Source organism: Ovis aries, chromosome 4, assembly GCF_016772045.2.
Source record: "Ovis aries strain OAR_USU_Benz2616 breed Rambouillet chromosome 4, ARS-UI_Ramb_v3.0, whole genome shotgun sequence".
In the NCBI taxonomy this organism is placed as follows: Eukaryota; Metazoa; Chordata; class Mammalia; order Artiodactyla; family Bovidae; genus Ovis; species Ovis aries.
This window is the reverse complement of record NC_056057.1, coordinates 49,786,577-49,804,791: the sequence shown is the minus strand read 5'-3', so window position 1 is coordinate 49,804,791 and position 18,215 is coordinate 49,786,577. Positions and strand designations below refer to the sequence as shown.

The window sequence follows — 18,215 nt, the reverse complement described above, 5'->3', positions numbered from 1 at the left end:
GTTGAATTGGCCTACACGAAAAGCTGGCTATAAGTTATCTGTGGATTTTCAACTGTGTGGGGTCACTGTCCCTAACACTTGTGCTGTTCAAGGGTTGACAGTACATACTTCTTCTAAGTAGTCCTTTAATTCTCACAGGTTTAACCTCCTAAACAGCAATCATTAGGGAGAGTAAGAGTTAACTTTAACAGAGGAAAAAAAAGAATTATTTACTATTACCTTTTAAATGTATCAAAAACACCTGAATCATCAAAATTAATGGCATCGGGGTGTCCAGGAGGTAGACATACATCACCAATATGAATTTCACAACATGGAATGCCATGCTGTACCACAGTCAAGCTTGGATAAAATGATGACCAACCTAAAGTTAAATCAAACAATCATTACATAAAGGATAGAGACTGAAAGAAGGCACCCAAATTATTTCTTAGACATGTCACCTCAGAGTGTTAAAAACAAAACGTTAATATTTCAGAGATTTATAACACAAGTCATGTATCTTTGCCACAAAACAAATCCAAGTATTTTATTTAAGCAATGCAAAATGCCCTCCGAAACTAGTTTAATTCAGCATTTTACTAATGTATCAGTTCTATCAATCAGTACTCCATCTACCTATAAGATAGTAAGTGATAAATGATGATGACTGAGACCATGAAATAGTCTCTGAATCATTACATTTGATACTGTGTTAATATGACTCAGGTATAAAGCATAGTTGGCCTAAACCAAATTTCAATTACCAGAATATTTCATTCCCCAAATTATATCAAGACAATAAGAGAGCTTATTATGGTATACCCTACATGAATCTACAATTTCATACCCACAGGAAGTAGAGCTCCACCTGATTACTGCTAAGAGATTTAAACATCAGTAGGTATTATAAGGCATTTCCTATGGTAGTTATAGTGTGAAAGAAGATTTCCCTTCAAAAGTTTTTTCTTAATCAGCAAAAATCACGCCATAAGACATAACTACAAGTTTAAGAAGCTTTCTTTAAAAGTTATGACAAATTCAAATTGAAGCCCTACCTTTATTTTTAACATAGAAAGGGTGGTCCAGTTTACACTCTACAGTAAGTAAACCATCTTCCACTGTACCAGGATCAAAAGTCAACTTCAGTACAGACTCACCAAATGATACACTTTCTTCATGTGATAACAACTTTAGACCATCAGAACCATAGCCCTGGAAATACATGCATAGAGCAAATAAATTGGCAATGTTCAGTTCAACATGGAGTGATGTTTCTATTGTGTGTAAGATTTTGTAGAAAAGGTAAAAATAAGATGGGATTCTTGCCACTGAGGAGCTATCAACCCAGTAGTGAAGAAAGGCAAATATATAAATTACTACAATATAAAACAGACTGGAATCAGTACTTCAATGTAAAAATAAATAGTGCTATATGGAGTTTAAAGGGAGATATTAACTCCAGGAGATTAGGAGGGCTTTCAATTCCCATGTGAAATGGAATCTAGAAGCACTCTCCTTATACCAGGAATAGTTTTAACTAGCAACTTCTTTGGAGAATGCTGAGTATTTGCTAAATTACAAGATGAATTCAGAGTTGGGGCAAATAAGGCTGCGAAGAAGGGCCCAGTTAGTAAGTAAGTAAGTAAAGGGATCTTAAAGACTGGCAAAGTGCTCAAGCTTTCCTTTGAGAAGGATCTGGGAAGTCAATGAAAGTATTATTGTTAATGACTCAATTTTATGATGATGACAAAGACTACAGATAAAAGCTATCTCTAGTATTCAATTTATTTGAAGATTCAACAGGAGAAACCCACTACAGTCTTGAATCTGACAACTGCAATGGTGGTAGAACTGGGCTGAATAAATTCAACCAGTATTTACTGAGTGCTCAGTAGATGCTAGGTGCTAGGCTCTGAAAACACGTGATCCCTACCCTTAAATTCACAGAAAGACAAAGGAGACAGACATGCCAATGGCTAGCTGTAATATCCAATCAAAGTTAACTAATAAAAGAAAATAATAAACATAAAAAGTCCTGAAGGAAATAGAATGGATCAACTGAATATGAAGGGAGGAAAGGAAATAGTCATCTTCATGTTTTGAATGAAGCAAACAAGATAGATTTTGAATCTGGCAGTCAAGAAAAGATAATAATACTCCTAAAAGAAAGGAGGAAAACAGCCTGGAGGGGAAGATAAAGGCAGTCCAGTGTTGGTTATACTAATAACTAGGTTAAAGAATCTTCTGATTCTTCGCTCTGTAAGAACTTAAAATCAATCCAATTCCATCTTATAAGACAGGAAGCCAACACCCAGTGGGGCAGACAAACTGCCCAAGGCCAGTCACGAAAATGTTAATAGCTGCTGGTAGAGCAAAAAAGAAGAGCACAGCTCTCCTGACTCCAAGACCAGAGCAGTTTCCACGGGCCACAAGGAATTGCTTTGAACATTATCATCAGCGAGGAAGTGTAAATAGAGTGAGGAGGGGTAGAACCTTATCTAACATTCAACATCATGGGCAGACAAGTCAACAGTAAAAAAAACCCAAGACATCAGAAAGAAAATCAGGACAGTACCATGCTACACAAATCAAAAGAAGACAATCCACTGTGCAGAATGCTGCAGAAATGACAAACAAACCAAGCAGATTTCTAAATCAGAATGAAACCAGTAACCTTTGACACAATTTTAGTAGAGCTACAGAGCCCCAAGGAAAGACTACAGTGAACTTTACAATACAGTGCTTACAGCCGAAGGAAAACTGAAGGCATCAAGACTATCTTTCTCAAGGACTTAACAGATAGCACGGTCAAAACAGGAATTTTTAAACAAGTACACTTCACAGGCCCATTTTCTCTGCCCAAAGTGGAGATGGAGAAAGTGAAGATTTCAAAGACAGTTTCATCAGTATTTATCCACTGCTACCCATTACTGCCTTTGCTTACCAACTCAGAAAATACCAGCATTTTAAAAGTAACTCAACTCTCTATCCACGGGGGAATTAACCACTTTGTAGATTACCTAAGATAAGGCTTTGGTTTATTTATTCATTTTATGTTTAATGCCAGTTTAGTTTTCCCTAAAATGCAATGTGTAAAAAGTGCTAAGAAATACTTTTTTCCCATCTAAGAAAGCTTCATTATCAAGATAGGATCTCAAGTCACTGTTGTTCACACCAAGAGGATTCACAAAAGCTCCTCCCAAAACGTAGGATGCCATGTAACATAAAGAAAGTGGAGGATACATCTGTAGATTAATAAAACACCTGTGCTCCCTTTGAAAGACTTGGAAAAGTTTAAAGAATTTTAAATCAACCTTGTGAGTGCCCATCTGGAGGTCTTCCTCATTATCACAGCCTTCGGTTCTAGCAAAGTCTTCCACATTCTGCCATTCCTTATTGCTTCCCTTATGAAAGCACAGTCGTGTGCCTAAAGTTGAAATAAAAAACAAATATTAGATATGTGATCAGTGTGTTTCCTACACTAGTAAACTAAAAATTCAAGTCTTTTTTTAACCTTTCAAAAAACAGTGCCAAGCAGTTGAAGGCCAAGAATTGCACCACCCCAAGTCATCATCATCTGAAAGGGAGGACATGCAGAAAATGCCAGATTCCGACTCACTGTTTGCCTGTGGAAAAAAGCATTACAAATTTTTTAGTTTTTATTTTCAATGTATTTTGTTAATATGTGTCTTCAGACTTTATTAGTAGGTAACTTACTAATTTTAAACTGTGGGAGAAAAAACTGCCTTCTGATGTTTTGGGAAGTTTAGTTAAATGCATTTTCTTACTGGTAATTCTGAATTTTTCTAACAGTTATTAGAGCTATACATATAAAATCAAACTCAGATCACTAGCAGAAAAACAAGACAGACTATTTTCCATCTGTGTGTACTTCAGAAGACACTCTTAGTGAGGGACAAGTTAATGTTTTTCAGCTGCTGTGCAAACGTCATAAAAACTTAATTTCATGAATGAACTTACCCTTTCATGTCTGACTGGTGTTTGCTCCTTCCAGTGATGAGGGAAGGCCGGCTCACCCTTAGACGAGGCCACCGGTGGAGGGCGCGCGTAGGAATGTAAACTTTTGCTAGTAGCTATGATGTGTACAGGAGATGATCTAAAATAAATCAGCCACATTAGTTACAAAGCAAAGGTCCTTAAACTAGGGCTTTCCTTTTGATGAAAGAACTTCACATTCACCATACAGTGTTATTACATGTAAGACACCTATGGGAAACACTGGTGAAGATAACAAAAATTTCATCTGTAGTGTGTTGTTGTGTAACTTCTTTCCCTCTTCACACATTTTAAACACTTTTTTTCAGATGAGATAATATACTTCAAATTCCAAATTACTGTTTCCTTCATTTATTCACTCATTTTTGTGTCACTAGTGAAAGTGAAAGTGAAGTCGCTCAGTCGTGTCTGACTCTTTGCCACCCGTGGACTGTAGCCCACCAAGCTCCTCTGTCCATGGGATTCTCCAGGCAAGAATATACTGGAGTTGGTTGCCATTTCCTATGTATCACTAAATACAAACAAATATACAGTTGCCTTCATGAAAGATGATGCCCCCTCACGCAGGGCTCCCTGCCCCGTTCTGTCTTACTCTGATGTGGTCACTAAATCTCAATCTGAACAGGGCCTCCAAGCTCTATGTGACAAACTCGGAGCTCCTTAGCTACCAACCACTTGCAGACTCAGTGGATCACCTGAAGCTGAGACGCTTAAACGTGTTATGGTGGAAAACAGCCTATCTGCAAAGCAGCTGCGCATAAAGCCAGCTACTTCAACCCCCAGGGTCACCTGAAAAAGTGAGCTACCTCTTCCCCTTCTTTCCTGTCAAAGGTCTCTTTACCAGGCAGCACTCCCTTCAGACTACATGGGGCTCTCAAGAACACACTAAGACCCTTCCCCCACAGGCCCGTACAGGGCAAGCACTAATGTGCGCTGATTCAGGAGATTGGAAAGTAGCAGAGAAGACTTAGGGTCAACTGAAGGTCCCCAATCAGGACAATTCTTCATGTCAGCTAGGGATTTGGTCTTTAACAAAAAAATGTTTACAGTGTCTGTACTAATCCTCTTTCCAACAGGAGGAGGGCATCTTACTTTCCAATTTTGCACTTACTCCGTGAGAAATCTATTAGTCCCTCGATTTTCCTAATCTTAAGTAACATTTTTATTATACCTTTGCAGAAATTACTCTCTATATAAAACTATACTGTTTTCATGTTCACATAACTTAAGTAAAAACCCGTTAGTTTCCACATATTTTAGCATACTCTCCAACCAATTTTCAAAGAATACTTAAATGTTTCATCTTTTATTTCTTTTTATTACACATTTACATATTTATTGAGTGGCCAAACTGTTGAAAATTGCTTAAGCTTGTCCCTGCTTTCTTAATAAAAGAAAATTAAGTTTATCAGTTCTTCTGTATAACCATTTAAAAGAGAACAACGAAAAAAATAAAAGAGAACAACATAGTGTTCTAAAGCGTGTGGCCTAAATGCTCTAAAAACTAATATGCTGATGTGTCTGAATGACTGACACCATCGTCTCCTCATCCCTCTATGCAAGCATAATATAAATTTTATCTGTCCTCAACCCCTTGACACTCTACAATTACAACTTCAGACATCCAAAAGCTCAATAACTAACAGTTTGACAATCTACACAAAGTTGTAGAGAATAGCTATGGACCACTGACAGGGTTAAAAGCCAGGCAGAACAGCAGAGTGTTACCATGCCTCGTTCCAGAGGAAGAAGGGAAGCAAAGAAAATGCGGTGGGGAATTTACACCTTAAAGGAGCTACTCCTTTTAACTTTTTTTTTAACATTAATTTTCTTCTGAGGGCTTTACTCAGCTTTCCATGAATTATTAATCCTCTAGTTTGTTGTGAAAAATGAAAATTACTATCTCAACTAAAATTGGGGGAAAAGGAAGTCCAACAGTAAAATCTGGATTTTCTCTTTTTAATTATAAAAGAATTTTTCACTTTTTGACTCTTAAAGATTACAATAAAAACTGGGACAATAAAGGAAGAAATACTTTGAAAAGTCAACTTTTCATCCTTGTGGAAATTATCATGGACTTAAACTGAAGTTAATTATTAAATTGAATTTGCTCTAAACAAGATCAATATCCTGCTGAAGAGAAGAAAAGCAGGATAACTTGCTGGGATGCAAGAAAATCAAGGCTCCACATCTAACAAGTTTATTTTTTAGCAAAGAATTATACTAACTTACAAGCACTACCAAAATTCGGTTATTCCTACATCACTGTATATGGACTCTGGTCTACCCACCCACATGAGGGCAAATCTGGGTTACTTCTCTTCCTTATAAACTATCATATTTATCTATGTCTCTTTAAATAGTCAACTTTATAATCTGGGGGATAATTAATAAAATATTATCCATTTCTCTCTCTAGAAACCTATATGCAGGTCAGGAAGCAACAGTTAGAACTGGACATGGAACAACAGACTGGTTCCAAATAGGCAAAGGAGTATATCAAGGCTGTATATTGTCACCCTGCTTATTTAACTTATATGCATCATGAGAAACGCTGGGCTGGAAGAAGCACAAGCTGGAATCAAGGTTGCCCGGAGAAATACCAATAACCTCAGATATGCAGATGACACCACCCTTATGGCAGAAAGTGAAAAGGAACTAAAAAGCCTCTTGATGAAAGTGAAAAGAGGAGAGTGGAAAAGTTGGCTTAAAGTTCAATGTTCAGAAAACTTAAGATCATGGAATCTGGTCCCATCACTTCATGGCAAATAGATGGGGAAACTGTGGAAACAGTGTCAGACTTTATTTTGGGGGGCTCCAAAATCACTGCAGATGGTGATTGCAGCCATGAAATTAAAAGACACTTACTCCTTGGAAGGAAAGTTATGACCAACCTAGATAGCATACTAAAAAGCAGAGACATTACTTTGCCAACAAAGATCTGTCTAATCAAGGCTATGGTTTTTCCAGTGGTCATGTATGGATGTGACAGTTGGACTGTGAAGAAAGCTGAGCGCCGAAGAATTGATGCTTTTGAACTGTGGTGTTGGAGAAGACTCTTGAGAGTCCCTTGGACTGCAAGGAGATCCAACCGGTCCATCCTAAAGGAGATCAGTCCTGGGTGTTCATTGACTGATGCTAAAGCTGAAACTCCAATACTTTGGCCACCTCATGTGAAGAGCTGACTCATTGGAAAAGACTCTTGATGCTAGGAGGGATTGGGCGCAGGAGGAGAAGGGGATGACAGGATGAGATGGCTGGATGACATCACTGACTCGATGGACATGAGTTTGAGTCAACTCGGGAGTTGGTGATGGACAGGGAGGCCTGGCGTGCTGCAATTCATGGGGTCACAAAAGAGTCGGACACAACTGAGCGACTGAACTGAAATGAGGAATATTAGTTGGAAAATTCCATAATTTTACAGCACAATAACTCATTTTCTTAAACTCTGGTCTGGGTAAATGAAACAGTGTTTTTTCTTTTTTTTACCAATGAGAGTCTACTTCGAGAAATTCAAGATATCAATATCAGCAAATGTATACATAACATAAGGCCACATACACTGTGAAAAAAAAAATAAATGCAGACCAAAAGGAACCATATTCAAGGTTGACTAAGTTTAAAATATAATGTTTATTTTAATTATGGCTCTTTAGAAAACTTTCATTTCTCTAAGCAAAAAATAGAAATAACAGTATTCTTGGTCTGATGTATTTCTTGTTGACTTTAAACCATTTAAGACTCAGCTCTCATATTACTTTTATCTCATCATCAAAGTATGAAATAATGACTGGGGGTTGAATACCTCTTTGATCATTTTAAGATTAAGAGCTCAATTTTAACGACTTTAATTAAAAAAATCTTTATTTAAATGATCAACAGCATTATTACTTTTAAAACTGCTGCTGCTAAGTCGCTTCAGTTGTGTCTGACTCTGTGCGACCCCACAGATGGCAGCCCACCAAGCTCCCTGTCCCTGGGATTCTCCAGGCAACTTTTAAAACTAGGGAGGGAAAAGTGTTTTGTAATGACAAAGTTTTCAATTAAAACACAGCCAATGTTCCCACCTGTTGTAAAATGAGCACTGCATAAGTGGACTTTGTGGGCTGGTGGCAATATTTGCTAGTTCTGTTAGCCAATCCACTTCATTTTCACCGTAAGTATTTTCTGATATTTCTGAGGTATTCTGGTTCCAAGATGGTCTTGGATATTCTTGATGAGACACATCTGAACTCAGCTGGTAAATGGCAGATTGAGCAGGATCACTCTGAACAGCCTGAAGTTCAGGAAGATCATCTACAAATAAGCACACTCAAGATTATCAGAAGGAAATCACTAATATAGGGGACAATACTGTAGTCACAGCTGGGAAAGAGGGCCTCAAATTTAGCTAGTTAATTTTGTGAGAGGAAAAGTGTAAATTCAAAATGTTTTTTTGAAAGAAACAAGTTTCAACTGAAAAAACAATGACACCTTATACATTTAAGGGTCAACAAAGCTTAACAGAAAAGTACACTTAAATGGATTAATGACCTCACTACACAAACCATGTATTTACAACTGTTCACAAACTGTTCTGTTTGTGTTTTCTGACTCTCTGCCCCCAGTTTTTCACAGGCTCACCTGGGAATAATCCATATGCTACTCAGATGTTTTTATGTTACCACATTAATAAGGAAAAAGGTATTTTATGGGGGCATATATGTACTTAACAAGATTACTACAATAAATGAAAACAACAATTTTCAAAGATGAAACTTAGATCACAGCAATTTTTAAGTACTACTTATTCAATTTTATCTACACCAAATTATTTATTTTTAATGAGAAAGTCTAAACTCAGTAATATTTATTATTTTCCAAAAAGTGTGTTCTCAAAAGGTAGTTCATGAGACTTTCAGCTACCCAAGACAGAAAACCAGAAAGAGTGCCCAAGGACCACCCTTGTTCATGCCAAAACTACACTGCAAGGTAGACTGAATTCTAAAAAACTGAACTGGAAAAAAAAAGCCTCTTGTAGCCTTAAAAACAACAACAAAATCCGTTTGTGAAAGACACGCCTGTAAACTCTATGGATCTAATGGGTCTCTTCAATATATAAACCCAGAAGCTCTTGTAGACTTGAGAGCCCTCCTATATGGTCACAATAAAAGCACATACTCATTCCTATACAGGGACTATCCCAGAATAACTCACTAAAACGGAAATGTCTGACAAGTACTAATTCAGGATATCCATTCATAAAACCTACTAGAAGGTATCCCTCCCTTCCCAAAGAAGCCAAAATACACCAACTTAAGATAATTCCACTCTGCAATGCTCATGATGGTATTTCCCTTCCTTCACTGCCAACATCATTCTTTGACTATCACCTGTATATTTACTGTGAAGGGTTCATTTCTGTCTTTCAAGTTAAGGAAACTACTTTTAAACTGAAGTCATGAGGGGCTGTAAAGTTTTTGACCTCCTGAGCCCTAGGTTCCTGATTTCCTTCTGAAACCAACTAAAATGTGACAATGAAGAACCAAGTAATTGATTGAAATGATATTTCCCACTCAATAGTAACCACAATTCAATAAATATTTTGAGCTTAGCAAACCCTTAGCATGTCAACAGGTTATGTCTCAAGACCTTTAAGATCTTCAAATTCCCAAAGAAGACTACAGTATAACCTCCTTTATTTCATTATTTATAAAATGAGGACAATCACATCTCGGATTTTGTGAACATCAGGGGAAAACGCATTTTAAATGGGGACAAAGCCAAGACGAAAAGTGGGCAGCAAGACAAGCTCACTCATCGGCTGCTTATTCTCAACACTTACCTCAAAGCAGTAACATTCAAAGTCATACCTCAACAAACCTACACAGTTCTATATATCATGCATCTTTGGGGTAGCTCAGCAGTGCTGATAATTACAAATGTCTGATCCTCCAGTTTCAAGTGTCCACTGGAATTTCCCCCATCATACCAACAAACCAGGCATAAAGGCATAGCCAGCCTAATTTGCTGAGCTTACAAGGCTATTTCAAAAGTAACAGCTTTTGAAAAGCCACACCACAAGGTTTTCATAAGATGTTTAAAGGCTCATTTTTACCCACAAAGACAGTTGAGTTTGAATTTGTTAAAGAGTCTCTATGATAACTAACATAATCAACATAAAGTTATGTTGGTTTAAATACTTTATAAGCAATAACAAGAGAACATTGAAAGTTCCTAGTGAACAAAACTTAGCATACTTTTCAGCAATTCAAGGTGGGTGGAAAAGTTAAACGTGAAAATTAATCCGCATCTCAGTGAAGATCCCTAAAAACTGAATTTTGTTTACCAAGTTCCATGTGCTCATCACAAGAGTTGTACCCGGGCGAGGAGGGCAGCGTCTCCTTGCACTGCAGCAGCTGCAGCGAGTCGCTCACTCCGGGCGCTCTCTTGTCCATGACTAGCAGGAGCTTCTGCACCGCATCAGGCATCTGGTTGCTCTTCACTTCCCACACCATGTTATGGCGCTCCGACTAAAAATGACACAAGAAAAAAAGAGTCACGTGGTCTATGAAAGCATAAAATCAATCAGCGACATCACAATGTTGTATCTTTAATCATATATTGCCATCTGTATCCCCCTCAAAATCGCTACACATGGACGACTGAAGGTCCATTCTATTTGGCACCTTTTTTGGAAGATTTGAATTCCTTTATCAGTTGTGTTCACTATTTTGTTTTCTCATCTTACGAAAGTGAACAAGTGGCCAAAACAAAAACATAAAGTAAAATAGTTTCTTAAAATGGACATATATTATACTTCTCATAAAAGTAAAAATATTTTCTTAATGATAATTTGGAATCTAATCATAATAAAAAGGCTACTATTTTTACAAAGATGTATAATAATAATGGGAAATTTAGCTAAACATTATCTAAATCTATCATTATCTCAAGCATACAAAATTGAAACAATGAAGAAAACAATATAAACTGATACACCTAAATAATTTCTCAGCTATGTCTACCAACTAAACTATTATGAAAGTAAAATGTGGTTATACCTTTTACATTCTTGCCTTTGAACAGTGATCAAATTAGTTATTTAATACGAGTGACAGCAGCAGGGGATTTCCTGATTTCTCAGGCTCTACCCCAAATTTCATTTTTAAAAGTTCTAATGAAACATACCAACACACAAAATTCTAACATATTTTTTTTCCTCGAAATAAAACAATAAAATATACTGCTGTTAAAAGTCACTTAAAAAAATGAAGTTGGGAATTCCCTGCCAGTTCAGTGTTAGGAGTCAGTGCTTTCACTGCCAGGAGCCTGGGTCCAATCACTGGTCAGGGAACTAAGACCCCACAAGCCACATGTAGTATGGCCAAAAAAACCAGGCATTAAAAGTCAATTACCGTAGCCCAGGCTAATCAAAAAATGCAGTGAAAAGATATTTAAACCAAAAGCTAAGTCATGACATAATCACCAACAAATACTGACATTTTTTCTACAAAGGCTTTTTTCATGAATTTTCTTATGAAACATTATCCTGACTAAAAAACATATGATCACTGTGGGGGGGGGGGGGAAGAGCTTTTCTTAAGAAAAAGGGAATATAGTAATTATTTCTAATTCCACCAACCTGAGTTACTGGGACATTTTGATGTTACTATCTAATGATCCAATCTCTTTTTCACACAGACATCTACATTTTACCTAAACAAAATCATTTCTTTTTCTTCATATGTCATATTATATATGAGACCTTTTCTTAACATTAAGTTCATAAGCATTTGCTTGTTCCTAAGCATTAATTCTTTCAAAGATCTGTTTTTAAAAATTAAATTATATATAATCACAGGAATTACCAAAATTTACTTATCCCTCCTACTACTAAACATGTTCCCAGTTTTTTCACTCTTACTTTATACATTCTTTTTTTAAAGTATTTGTTTACATCTGGTTATTTCTTTGGACTTCTAAGAGATAGATTAGTGGTTGGATGGCAATTAAATATCTTCTAAGGCTTACTCCTTGGAAGGAAAGTTATGACCAACCTAGACAGCATATTAAAAAGCAGAGACATTATTTTGCAAACAAAGGTCCGTCTAGTCTAGGCTTTGGTTTTTCCAGTAGTCATGTATGGATGTGAGAGTTGGACTCTAAAGAAAACTGAGCTCTGAAGAATGGATGCTTTTGAACTGTGGTGTTGGAGAAGACTCTTGAGAGTCCCTTAGACTGCAAGGAGATCCAACCAGTACATCCTAAAGGAGATCAGCCCTGGGTGTTCACTGGAAGGACTGATGCTGAAGCTGAAACTCCAATACTTTGGCCACCTGATGCGAAAGGCTGACTCATTTGAAAAGACCCTGATGCTGGGAAAGATTGAAGGCAGGAGAAGGGGATGACAGAGGATGAGATGGTTGGATGGTATCACCAACTCAATGGAGTTTGGGTGGACTCCGGAGTTGGTGATGGACAGGGAGGCCTGGCATGCTGCGGTTCATGGGGTCGCAAAGAGTTGCACACGACTGAGCGACGAATGAATTCAACTGAAAGCTTTTGACACATACAGCTAAACTGACCACTGTCTTACTTTATTTCTAGTATTTTATTTCAGCTTTCATATTTCTGCCTCAAATATGACTCATTTCTTGGGTACTTGGAGCCTTACACAATATAAACTGTAAGATGTACTATGGAGTAGTGGGCAAGTAGTGGAGAAGAGGGCACTGGGTTAGGTGTAAGGAAATGGGTTTGATTCCAGCTTGATCACTTATTAAATCTATGACCTAATGACTGAGCTTCTCACTAATTCAGTATGTCCATATGGAAACAGGGCTCATGACACCTGCTCTCTCTTCTTCCCAGAGCAGTTGTAAAGATGAAACAAAATGAGCAAAATAAAGTAAAATGATCTTTAAAAAATTTTTATCCCTAGACCAACATAGGGCAATATTATGCATATTTTGGATACTTAATCTCTTAACAGAACAGTTACTGAAAATAATTAACAACAGGAACCAGACAGGCAGTTATTCAGCTTTGGTAATTTCCTCCCTGCAAAATATGACAAATTATCCAACATATTTCAATAAACGTCACAGATCATAGCATTACTTTAAGCAAGTAACAGTTTATCTGAAAGATGTCTGAGGCATTCCCAAGAAATGAACACTTTTCAGTAAGTACAATCTATTATGTAATAATCACAGTCTTATGATATAATTACAGCAAATACGCTAGTGTATAACAAATAGCTTCCTACCAAATTGGTGGCCACAAGAGATGTGGTTAGTAACACAAATTGACTTCTCAAGCATAAATGGCCAAATCCTGATTCTGAGCCTCCACTTTCTCATTGCAAAAGCTCAGCAAACTTAGCTTGATCTGTGATGTGCAACCCTGGGGGCACACAGGACCATGTCTGCTTCAAACACATGATGCTCAAGCCCGGCCTTCCAGAGCATGTGATTTATTTGAACTGAGGTACAATCCTGTGCACTGGTTTTTACTTGTTTTCATTCAAACAAACTCCTGGTGCACTGGGAGAAGGAGCAGGCTAAAAATGATTGCCATATTCCTTTCTTATCTAAACATATGTGTGTATATATATAATATATTCAGTCATTTAATACATATTATGTACAAGGCACTCTACTAGGTACTACGTCGAAACTCAATGATGAACAGTTTATCATGAATCTCAAGGCACCTACACTTGAGTAGAAAGACAGAAGCAAACAACTGCAGTTCTGTGGAGGCAGGGCTTGGCTATGAATGGGTAAGAAAGGAAGGAAGAGAAGCTCCTAATGAGAGAAACGCACATGAGCAAACTCAGAATTAGCAAAGTGCTGGATGAAATCAGAAGGACATAGAAGCCAGAGGCTAGGGTATCTCCTGGTTGTCAGTAACAAGGCTGGAAGGTAGACTGGGATCAGAAACTTCAATTCTAGCTCAGGAAAACTGGTTTGCTGCTTTTTTTTTTTTTTTGAAACTAGGCTCCTGAGTTTATACATTTGCTACCTGCCAGCTATGTGCCCTGGACAACTTATTTAAAATCTTCATGCCTTCTTCATAAAATGGAAATAATAAAAGCACCTACATAGGTTGTTAAGCTTACAATAGTGCCTAACAGAGCAAACTCTCAACCTAGAGTGGCCAGTATTATTATTAGCGACTAGCAAACAATGGGAACCACTGCAAATTTTTTAATAGAATAACATAATCAGAACTATACTTCAAACATTTTTTGTCTATTTTAAAAAATCATACTGAAATACAATGAGTATGCAAAAACATCTATAATAAATACTTAAGGGAGAGTGTTTTGAGAGCACAATATATTCACATTCCCAGTTTCTGTCTACGCCACTCACTTCCAGCTTCCTTTGCAAGAGTCCTCATGAGGGACTTCCCTGGTGGCCCAGTGGTTAGGACAATGCTTCCACTGCAGGGGGCAAGGGTTCAATCCCTGGTCAGGGAACTAAGATCCCACAAGCTCAGGGCAAGGCCACCCTTCCCCCCAAAAAGGCAAAATAAGGCCCCCCGGTGAAAGCCCCCTCCAGAAAAGCAGCAAGGTGCTCCCCTCCCATGAAATAAGTGGTAATTGGTAGTATCAGTGCAGATTCCTCTTAGTAATGCCCCAACAAGGGAAAACTAGTTATTCTATGTGGGTTCTTGGCACAGCTAATATTAGGTTTAGTCGATTTTAACCCTTTCCATAGAAAACTTTCTGACATCCTAAGGATACAAGACACAATTTAACCTGACTTAATGACTCAAATTTCATATGAGCATCTACTGGACATTTCACACATGGAAGTGATCGGCATAAATCAGTGCAAGCTGCAATCTCAAACATGAAAAACTTCTCACTTTTCCCCAGAGTTGCACTGGCCACGTATACCTCCTCAGCAGAGCTGCAGCTGGTCTGTCATGTCCCATCGCCTGCAGAGCCCTTCCCAGCGAGGTCTGCTCTCCCCTCAGCAGGTCCCAGGTGCCCAGGCACCATTCATAGTGTACTCACATCTCCTTACAACTGCTAGCATCTCTTCAGCACTCTTAGAAACCTACCAACATCCCATCACAACACACCTTAGATGAAATTGGAAGAAACATTTTGGTTTCAAATCAAAGAACAAAAGTATCAAAGAAATATTTGTTGAACTTGAGCTCTACGTGTCTGTACCTCTCACTGTTTGTACCTTATTGCACAAGGCTATCAAAAGTTTGGTCTAGATAGTGGAGATTCTCCTTCTCTAAACCTGTAAACAGGAGCAACAGACTTGAAAATCAGACCATTTTCTCTAAAAAATATAAAATAAAAATTGAGAAAAAGGTAATCTGAGGTAGGTCGCTTAACCTCAAGGTACCTCTACTGATCTCAGAAGAGCTATTTCGAGGGAAAAAAAAAAAAAAAAAAGGCTTCTGATACAATAAAGGAACACCAGAGAATCCATATTCAAAATAACTCCTCACATACATCACACCAATTAAACATTCATTTTGAGAAACAAGCTTCTCTTTCAAACTTTTCCTGGGAGAGCTAACACTGTTGCTCATTCATGCTGTTGTATGCTGCTTTGGCGTTACAGGATTTGACACAGCTCATACTGTGTTTTAGTTGTCTCTGCACATGTCAGCTCTCAACTAGACTGGTGATTTTCAAAGAGTAAAATTCTCCAGCAGTTGTACTCTGAAATGTCATGATCAATATTACAAATTTTTACTGGGTGGAGATGAGACAGCCCTATTACATCTGTTTTGCAAACTTTCAGAAGTAAATATCCACAAAGTCTCAATGAAAGGAAAGGAAGAGATGACTAGAAATAACCAGGTTTCAGTGCATGAAAAAGGAAATTAGGTTTTACTAAATGCCTACCGGCTATTTGCCAAGCATTTCCACATACTTCATCTAATTTTGTATAAACTTCAAATCACATAAAGCTCAGAACAAAGTACTGTTCTGGATCAGGAGGGAATTCCCTGGCAATTCAGTGGTTAAGACTTCTGTGCTCCCACTGGAGGGGGCAAGGGTTCAATCCCTGGTCCCTGGTCGGGGAACTAAGATCTCACATGGTGTGCGGTGTGACCCCCAAAAATAAATACTATTCTGGATGATGAAAACAGGGCTCTGATGACTGAATCACACCATTTTCCCTTCCCCCACCCCCAAAATGAGAAAAAGGACAAAAGATATAGACCAACACAGAGACATCTAATTTCAATTACATTCAACTGCCTGTCCTTCCCTGAATCTTTATCTTTTCAGCATTATGGATAAAGGAAAAGGATCTTCTCTGTGCCTCCCATAATCCCGAAGGACTGCCTTTTCTTTTTTTTCCCCTGAAGGACTTCTGTATGAAGCTCCAACTCTTTGGGGGAAGGAGGTGAAGAAACGGTAATTTGCAATTATTTTATATCTCTAACATGAGAAATTGAGGTGGTATTTAAAATGTATTATACAACTGCAAGCTAAAATCAACCTCCATAACAAACTAGATTAAACACAAACTACACCAAAAGCAGTTGAGGGCCTCTATGCGGTTCTTTCAGAAACTTCAAACCAAAGAGTTCAGAGAGATTTCTACAACTCTAGTTTCCCATAATGTTAACAAGGAAAAAAATCCACATCCCAATAGTGGGTGGTATTCTTTCCATAAAATGTTACTGTAGAGTACCACTTACAGTGTCATTTCTATATATAAAGTAGAAAAAATAATTTTCTTCTCTAATTTAGTTGATCGAATTTTTTACAGCTATTGGTAGTAGATTAGAAAAGCTATATGACTATTAACAATTTAACTTCTATGCCTCAGTTTTCTTTTTCGTAAAATGGGACCAGTCTACCTGTCTACCTGTGTCTACCTGTATCATAATCACCGGAAGTATTAAAGACACTACATGACACACCCTCCTAATGGTTCCAAAGCATTCCCTTAACTCATCAGTCGCTGCTGCTAAGTCGTTTCAGTCGTGTCCGACTCTGTGCGACTCCACAGACAGCAGCCCACCAGGCTCCCTCCTCCCTGGGATTCTCCAGGCAAGAACACTGGAGTGGGTTGCTACTGCCTTCTCCTCAGTCACTGCTGCCCAGTGCTAAATACATCTATACAAAGGTACTGTCAATATAAACAGTACACAAGATAAGTCACTGCACAAAAAAACTTGAATCTTTACATCATGTGTAACAACCTGTGAGAAGTTTTTCTAAACTACCAGTAACTTTAGAGAAGAAAATTATTTTTTCTAATTTACAGAAAATGACAGTTAATATGATATGAAATACCAAAGTAAATGCAGGTCGAAATATGAAAGGTATACGATTACTGTTGATGAGCTAGGCACAAACAAGAATATAAAATATCATTAAGAGAATATTATTTTTCCTGAATTTTTTAATATACAAAGTATTTGTCAACTTAAAAATATCTGGTGTGATTTCTCATTCCAGGTAAATATTCACTTTCATAATTAAAAGATAATACATGTAAAATACCTGGCATCGTTTCATTAACATGGTACTAACTTAGTGAATGGCAGAAAAAAGAAGTACTAATATTTTCATTTCAAACAGAAATAAGGAGACGAGCTGGCTTCTCCCCCATAAAGCCCAGGTTATTTGCACTGAGCACTTAGGTAGTGAGGAAACGGTCCGGAAAAAATTAAAATACAGTGGCGGAAACAACTCTTAAAGTGATAGTACCATTTTTGAAGTCTGAGAAGCAGGCATTGTGAAACATGGAAAAATGTGGGAAATCCCGGGAGAAGGTTACTTTGAACTAAGGGGAAGATTTTTCTAAGCTGAAAAAGGTAACTGGGGGACCAGTGGTTCGGGCTCCGTACTTCCTCTGAAGGGGGCAAGGGTCTGATCCTTGGTAGGCGTGGCCGGGGAGCCAAATAAATAAAATCTTTAAATTTTTTATAAGTAACTGGGCTTACAAAACTAAGTAAAATGGAAACCAGGAAGTGAAATAAAAATTTCACCCTATAATGTACTGTCAATTTAGAATTTAAATATTTTGTTTTGGTTTCCTCAAAAGTATAAAACAGCTCCAAAATGTACTGGGTGTATTGAATTCTTTTGACTATAATTAAAATCTCCTTAAAACTTTGTCAACTATTACCTACTCAGCAAGAACTGAGGACTTCAATCGTGGAAACTCAACAGTTGACCCTAGTACTCAGCAAGTTAAATCGGAAAACAGCAGAAACAGTAACAACAAAAA

General features: G+C 37.6%; 1 protein-coding gene across 3 annotated transcripts in view; it reads right to left on the bottom strand.

The window, feature by feature from the left end:
• HBP1 (HMG-box transcription factor 1) overlaps window positions 1-18,215 on the bottom strand; it is a 30,562-nt gene that overhangs the window by 10,926 nt on the left and 1,421 nt on the right. For all 3 annotated transcript variants that reach the window (XM_042248527.2, XM_004007846.6, XM_042248526.2), the window contains exons 2-8: window positions 10,331-10,514; window positions 8,070-8,298; window positions 3,964-4,099; window positions 3,497-3,608; window positions 3,297-3,409; window positions 1,038-1,194; window positions 220-364 (exon numbers count right to left, since the gene is read on the bottom strand). In XM_042248527.2, the coding sequence (XP_042104461.1) occupies window positions 220-364; window positions 1,038-1,194; window positions 3,297-3,409; window positions 3,497-3,608; window positions 3,964-4,099; window positions 8,070-8,298; window positions 10,331-10,499 (1,061 nt within the window). In that variant the 5' untranslated portion in view covers window positions 10,500-10,514. The remainder of the gene's footprint in view (window positions 1-219; window positions 365-1,037; window positions 1,195-3,296; window positions 3,410-3,496; window positions 3,609-3,963; window positions 4,100-8,069; window positions 8,299-10,330; window positions 10,515-18,215) is intronic.